The following is an 8,188-nucleotide window of genomic DNA, read 5'->3' as shown; positions in this document are numbered from 1 at the left end:
AACGGGTAGACAACAACACAAAAAAAGCCAATGAATGTTAGAAAATTGAGAGATCTCCATGTAGGATGCCTAGTCCTATAATGGAAGCATCTAATGAAATCAGAGAAATCAACAGAAATTCATCCCTAAAATGAAAACACAACAACCAATGGGATGCAAAGCAAAAGAATTACTGAGCTGGAAACAAACCATCAAAGAGCCAACAATCATATAAATTAAATTGAACAGAATCTTTGGTTAGAGCATTCAGCTTTTGACAGTAGACTTAACTGTATTAAAGAAAATATTAGAACCCTCAAAAGAGATATGAATGAACTGAAGGTAAATGAAGAAATACAAGATCTCAACAACCAGATGATTAAGCTTAATGAAGATATGATCAAATTCAAGAATGAATTTCAGAAAGCATCAAGAAAATCAGAACTTAAACTGCTATTGTATCTCAAAAAAGAGATAGACATGATGCAAAATAACACAAAAGAAAACCAAAATGAAATAGAAATTATAAAGTTATAAAAACCTCTCTAGAACCCTTCACCAACAAAGTTACTCATGTGGAAGACAAAACCTCTGACCTGAAAGACAAGACAGAAGAAATTAATCAAGAGGCCAAAAACTTTGTTAAGTTCAAAAAATCATATGAATAGAATATGAGGGAACTGTAGAATACCCTAAAATGACCAAATATTTGTATCTTGGATATACCAGTAGGAGAAGAAATCCAGGCCAGAGTCATAGAAAACATATTCAACAAAATTATTGAAGAAAACTTTCTGAATCTCTCAAAATAGAGGCCCATTCATATACGAGAAGCCCACTGAACATCAAACAGATAGAACCAGAGAAAACTCTCTCCAAGGCACATCATAAGAGGTATGCTTCACAATATAGGACTGGGAAAAGACTTCCTTAAGAAAAGTCTAGTAGCCCAGGAAATTAAACAAACACACAACCAATGGGATGAAGCTAAAAAGCTTTTACACAAACATACTATAAGCAGAGCCAATAGATTACCTGATGAATGGGAGAAATTCTTTGCCAGCTATACTACTGATAGGAGCTTAATATCTAGAATCTACAAAGAACTCAAAAAATTGAACAAAAAAGATCAAACAACCCACTCCAAAAGTGAGACAGAGAACTTAGCAGAGAGTTCTCAGAGGAAGAATGACAACTGGCTAGCACACACTTAAGAAAATGTTTAACATCCCTAACCATAGGGAAATGCAAATTAAAACAGCTATGATGTTAGACTGATTTTTCTAGTTGCTGCATTATTTGTCTTGAACTTGAATTTTGTTTTTTTTAAATAGGTGAATGTAAATAGCGAGGAAGAAGAAAGCCAAGAGCAAACTTGCCTCCCTCCAGAGTCCCCTCAGGCTCCTTCTGTGATGTGATGCGGTGTGCCCCATGATATAGGTGAGGCCTTGGGAGTCACCGAGGATGTGTCTGTGTTTCCGTCGTCTCAGGCAATAATGTATGATTCATGGATTATGTAGCAGTTCTTTAACGGCATGACCGTGTATTGCTAACCCATCATTCTTCATTCAACAAATATTTATTGAATGCCTCCTGGGGGCCAGGTGCTGCGCTGTGTGTGCTGGGAATGGCAGTGAGTCATGGTGGAGGAGACAGGATAAGCAAGTCAACATAGTTTGCGATAGTGATTAAGCACTATGAGAAATAAACTAGGGTGGCATGTAGAGGGGGTGGGGGGGCTGGTTAGCTGGAGTCAGGGATGCTGCACTGAGGGTGCTGGGGCCCAGGTGGGGGGAGTGACATCCTGGCACATGGTGCAGATGCTGCTGGCTCTGGTGGGGACAGGAAGCGGCAGGTGCTGGAGGTAGTGCGTGTGGGGAGCGGAGGAGCTGAGACATGTGCTTGGTGTCCTTTTATAGGCCTGTTCTGTTTTGTTTCTGCTTACTGATATTAAAGCCCATGTGGAAGAACTCAAGTGATGTTACAAAGACCAAAAGTCCCCAAGGACACAAAAAGCAGCCAGTTATGTTTTCCCTTGTTCTTGTTTTCGTGGATCTCCCAATGCAGTCCTTTGCTCGGGAAGTCTTTGGGGAAACTGAGGACCTGGGAAACTGAAGTGAATGACTGGTTGGCAGTCCCTGCCAGCCATCTAAGTGGCCTGGAAAGAAACTTGCCAGGATGGTCCCTGGACTGTGAGACTGCCTGGTTTTCTTTACAGGTGTGAATTCATTGCTTCTGTTTGGCTGGAAGTGGGTTTTGTAACTCAAGTAGGTCTCGTGAGGTGGGTCTTTGGAGCCTGAGCTAAAGTGAGACCCTACCTGAAAATCAATAAATCAAAAAACAAAAAAATAATTCCACCAACTCCTGGAGACTAAACAGCACACTTTAAAACAATTAATGGGTGGTGGAAGGAATCATAAAAGAAACTGTACAATTCCTAGATTTGAATGATAATGAAAACATAACCTACCAAAACTGATGGGACTCAATGAAAGCAGTCCTAAGGGGGAAATTCATAGCACAAAATACCTTCATTTCAAAGACAGAGAGATCAAAAGCTAATAACCCAACTTTACACTAAAGGTGCTAGGAAAACAAGAAGTATACAACCCAAAGAGCTCCAGATGGAAAGAAATAATTGAGATTACAGCAGAAATTAATGAATTGGAAACTAGAAAAAAAAAATCAATGAAATGAAGAGCTGGATCTTTGAAAAAAATAAACAAGATTGACAAACCCCTGGCCAAAGCGATCATGCACAAAAAAGAGAAGTCTCAAATTAACAAAATCAGAAATGAAAAAGGAGAGATCATTACAGTCACCAATGAAATTGGAAGAATCATCAGGCATACTTCAAAACCTCTACTCCACAAAATTAAATAATCTAGAAGAAATGGTTAAATTTCTAGACACATACTATCTACCAAAACTAAATTCAGAGCAGATTAATCTCTAAACCAACCTATAACATCCATGAATATTGAAAAGGTAATCAAACCTCCACTAAAAGGACTGGGAAAAGATTTCCTGAGCAAAACCCCAGTAGTAAAGGAAGTTAAACAAGGACCCAACCAATGCAATCTCATGAAGGTAAAAAGCTTTTGTACAAACATCCCACAAGCAGAGCCAATAGATTACCCACTGAATGAGAGAAAATCTTTGCCTGCTATAACACTGACAGAAACCTAGTATCTAGAATATACAAAGAACTCAAAAAACTAAACAATAATAAAAAAAAAAAATGACCCACTCCATAAGTGGGGCAGAAAACTGAACAGGGAGTTCTCAGAGGAAGAATTATAAATGGCTAACATGCACATAAGAAAATGTTCAACATCCCTAACTATTAAGGAAATGCAAATTAAAACAACTATGAGATTCCCCTTACCCCAGTAAGGATAGCCAACTTTAAAATATCAAATGAAAACAAATATTGGTGAGGCTGTGGAGAAATAGGAAATATCATTCTTTGTTGTTGGGGGGTGTAAACTGGTACAACCACTGTGGAAATCAATATGGAGACTACTAAAAAGGATGAATATAATTATCAGCAGAACCTGTTATTCCTTTACTGGACATTTACCTTAAAAGCTCCACATCTCAATTCAGAAATATTTACTCAACCATGTTTATAGCTGCTAAATTCATACTGCTAAAAACTAGAATCAACCCAGGTGCCCATCATTGGATGAATCGATAACCAAGATGTGGTATGTCTACATGATGGAATTCTACTCAGCAGTAAGAAAAAATGACATTGAAATTTGTATAAAAATGGTCAAACTTGGAACAGATCATTTTAAGTGAACTTACACAATCACAGAGACACAATCTTCACAAGTTCTTACTCGTCTGCAGTTCCTGATCTGGATCAGCCCAAGTTGCTGACATAACTGAATATAGCATCTTAAGGCTTGGATTATGACATGTGTCAAACCTTACTGTCTCTAAATTGGTTTGTAAGTTCAATGAGACCTGTTCTCATTGAGTCATCAGTAAATTCTTTCTTGGCTAGATTCGTTTTTGTTTCTATTTCAGAATGTATTTTGTTGTTGGGAGAAGTAAATGGCTCAGAAAAAAGCATTGTTGGATGAAGGCGAGTGTTAGGAAGGTATTATAAGGTAAGTCTACTGGTCCCACTACATACACAGTACCCTACAGACATGACCACTATAGTCAAACAGACAAATTGTTCAAAATCTATGGAAAAGGAATCAGCAAACTTACAGCCAGTCTCTATCCCAGTACATGTAAAAGCAGGACTAGAACATGAGGGCGCTTCAGCGACTGGATATCATGGAAGCTCTCCACGGGTGGGTTCCACTGAGGCTCTCCTGAACCAGAGTTCTTATTCAGTGTCATCTGTTCTTTTCACAGATGCTCAACTTCCTGACACCCATAATTTCTCTGAGTGACTCCCAACTCAGGACACTACCCCTTACAACCCTTGGCTTCACGGTAGTGACGATTGTGCATGAGCGCATCTAACTTAGGTAGGACAACTGCAGTGGTCACGTTTCCAGCGTTTGAGTTTTTATAAAGTCAACTCATATTCCTTTGTAATGAAATGAGATATAACTTGGTACACATGATGAGGATTCCATATAGTATTTTATGCAACTATAACTACATATGGGATAGAATCATTTTACTTTGTTGAATGCAGTTATATGCATTTATTAAAAAATAGGGAAGACTTGAAAGTATGGTTTGGACTGACTTTATTTCCAAAAGAATTTTTTTGTTCATTTCCTGTTACTTGGTTCAGAAATGCCCTAGAGGTTTATAATATGGTATTGGAGGAGATGGAAATTATTACAGAGCGTTATGTAGAATGACTTGAGTGATGAGCACAAGTATGTCAAAGCAAAGGAATGGGGCAGAAGCCTATAAAGATATCATTCTGTATAGTTAACAGCTGTGTATGAGAACTAAATCTTAGGCACAAATTCTGAGGAAGAGAACACACATATGAGAAAGGGGCTCAGGCCATTAAATGGAGGGTTTTGCAAGGCAGGTTCAGGAGCATTGAATTTTCCACATGGTCCATGGAGATGAATTTAAAGGTGACTATAATCAGCCTTACTTTTGAATCTTCCTGTCTATGTCAGTGGAACAGCAAGCTTAGGAAGATGTGCATACAGATATTCCTATAGTTTCTGAGGTGAAAGTTTAAAGCAGAGTTGTCAACCCATGCCCACAGGCTGCATGAATTCCCAGCATAGCTATGATGAATTTTCCACATTTGTAGATGACAACATCATGTCACAATGTCAAAGGATTGAACACCCCTTTATTATAGTATCAGAAAATATTTTGGTGCCAAAATGATTGAAGAATAATCCATTCAAAAGGTATTTAAAGTTATAATGAATGTATCTGATATTTTACCAGAATGGAAGAAAATAATTAATATTTGTTGACATAAGAAATGCTCAAAGAAGGAAATTATTATATATTAGAGTTATCAAGAGGAGGAGAACTGAATAAATATAAATGATATATGTTATATATATGAAGGAATTTACTGAATTATCTGCCAAAATAAAGACTGGGAAGTCCAATAAAACTGTCATTAAGGGCTCCTGCAGCACCGTCTGTCATGGCGGCCGGCCGGTTAAGTGTGTGCGCTCGCCGCTTCTTGGCGGCCGCGGCGATGCGAGGGCTGCCAGCTGCCCGCGTTCGCTGGGAGTCGAGCTCGACCAGGGCTGTGGTTGCCCCGGCCACCATGGCGGGAAAGCGGACGCAAGAACCGACCATGATCTGGCAGGAAGACCCAGAACCCGAGGACGAAAACCTTTATGAGAAGAACCCAGATTCTCATGGTTATGACAGGGACCCTGTGGTAGATGTCTGGAATATGCGAGCTGTCTTCTTCTTTGGCTTTTCCGTCGTCCTGGTCTTTGGAACTGCCTTTCTGGCTTATCTACCTGACTACAGGATGCATGAGTGGGCCCGTCGGGAAGCTGAGAGGCTTGTGAAGTATCGAGAAGCCAATGGCCTCCCCATCGTGGAATACAACCACTTTGACCCTAGGAAGATCCAGTTGCCAGAGGATGACTGAGCAGTTGCTGAGTGGGGCTCAAGAAATGCCATCTTCCTTAATTCCAGCCTGCCATTCTTTCTGTTCCTCAGATTACCTGATTAAAGAAATTGAAAATAAAAAAAATAAAAAAAAAAAACCAAAACAAAAAAAAACTGTCATTAAGTTAGAATCAAGGAACCTGGTAGCTGTTCAGTCCAAGAGGCTGGCTGCCTCAGCACTTCCAATCTGGCACTGAAGGCCTGTAGGATTCCTGGAGAACCACTGGTTTTCAGTCTACTTTGGAAGGCTGACTATGTCAGTTTTGACATCTATGAAGGATAAAAGAAACAGAGTAAATGCACACAGCAATGGTTAAGATACACAACCAAGCAAACAGCCTTAAATTTTTGATATTTCTGCTTATAAATAGTCCTTCCTGAAAGGGTTGCTCATTATGTCTTTTGTCCATCAATCTTTCAGGAAATGTTCTAGTAGGTCCACCCAAGAAGTGTGTCTAGTATTTCATTCCTCAGATATTAAAAAAAAAAAAAATCATTTATATTTGAGAGAGAAATAAGCAGAGAAAGAGAGAGAATAGGCATTCCAGGGCCTTCAGCCACTGCAAATGAATTCCAGAAGCATTCACCATCTTGTGCATCTGGCTTATGTGGGTCCTGGGGAATTGAACATGGGTTCTTTAGCTTTGCAGGCTAGCACCTTAACCACTAAGCCATCCCTCCAGCTCCATTGCTTGATTCTTTTTTTTTTTTTTTTTAACTTGTAACTGTGCCCAACTGGCTTTATTGAAGAAGGAAATCAAAAACGTGAAGACACCTGGGATCCCAGTTTGGTAAGAACACCCTCCCTTCCCTGTATGTGTCCACTGGCCCAAACCAAATAAAATAATCAAAATAAGCAACTGTGGGTGAGTTGCTGGTACAGCACTGCTGCCCTCGAGTCCATGTCGCCTTCCCCGTTACTTGATTCTTAATCAGATCATATTGACAATAACTGTCACAGAGTAGAAATGGGAAAAGCAAGGGATGGGGAGATTTCTAAGTTAAAGTACTTGCTTGCAAAGCCTGTTGTCCTGGGTTTGATTCCTCAGTACCCACATAAAAGCAGATGCACATAATTGTAAATGCGTCGGAAGTTCATTTGCAGTCCTGGCGTGCCCATGTTCTCTGCCTCACAGAAATTAAAGGGAAAAAAAAGAGGGGAAATTAGAGTCTGATATATTTGAAATATAGGCCATTGCCTATCTGAATCTTGAAGTGAGGTGGCAGATTGGGAATAAAAAAATAGCCTTAAAGTTCTTAGTATAAATAGGACACTGTTGTAACCACAAAAGTGGGAGAAATCTCCCACAGGGAATGTCCAACATGAGATGAGAGATAAAAGCTGGCATATATTTAGTACCTTGCACAATGTACTCTGTAGGTATATGTTACTCACTAAGTCCAAAAGTACAATATAATAAAAAATAGAAGTGAATGAATACTTTTAACCTTAAAGGTCTTCTGAGGGCAAAGATAGATGGTTGCGTGTTAAAATTTATAAAATTTTGGACTTGAGAGATGGCTTAGCAGTTAAGGCTTTTGCTTGTAAAGCCAAAGGACCAAGGTTCAAACCCCAGGGCCCATGTAAGCTAGATGTACAAAATGGTGCACATGTTTGGAGTTTGTTTGCAGCATCTGGAGACCACGCCATGCCTATTCTCTCTGTCTGCCTCTTCCTCTCTCTCTCAAATAAATGCAGAAATAATTCTTAATTATAAAATTTGATATTACTTTCTGCCACACAATATCTGACCTTAATTTTCTGCTATACCTAAGCAAAGGCCACTGCAACTCTTTACCTGTGGCCTATGATAAAATATCTAAAAATGTCACATTCAGAGATAAACATTCAGAGATAAAAGATTTAGGGCTGGAGAGATGGCTTAGCAGTTAAGGTGTTAGCCTGTGAAGCCTAAGGACCCAAGCCCAATTCTTCAGAACCCATGTAAGCCAGATGCACAAGGGGTGCCTGTGTCTAGAGTTTGTTTGCAGTAGGTAGAGACCCTAGCAGGCCCATTCTCTCTCATAACTAACTAAATAAATGAATGAATAACGTTCGAGGCTCGATTCCCCAGGACCCATGTTAGCCAGATGCACAAAGGGGCACACGTGTCTAGAGTTTGTT

At 39.5% G+C, this 8,188-nt stretch overlaps 1 protein-coding gene across 1 annotated transcript; it reads left to right on the top strand.

The window, feature by feature from the left end:
- The first annotated feature begins 5,572 nt into the window (after positions 1-5,572).
- LOC101599535 (NADH dehydrogenase [ubiquinone] 1 beta subcomplex subunit 11, mitochondrial) lies at positions 5,573-6,146 on the top strand. The gene has a single exon (XM_004652492.3). It carries the CDS (start codon positions 5,582-5,584, stop codon positions 6,041-6,043), a length of 462 nt encoding a protein of 153 aa, XP_004652549.1. The 5' UTR covers positions 5,573-5,581; the 3' UTR covers positions 6,044-6,146.
- Positions 6,147-8,188: the final 2,042 nt, after the last annotated feature.

Source organism: Jaculus jaculus, chromosome 13, assembly GCF_020740685.1.
Source record: "Jaculus jaculus isolate mJacJac1 chromosome 13, mJacJac1.mat.Y.cur, whole genome shotgun sequence".
Lineage (NCBI taxonomy): Eukaryota > Metazoa > Chordata > Mammalia > Rodentia > Dipodidae > Jaculus > Jaculus jaculus.
This window is presented reverse-complemented; position numbering and strand designations above follow the sequence as displayed.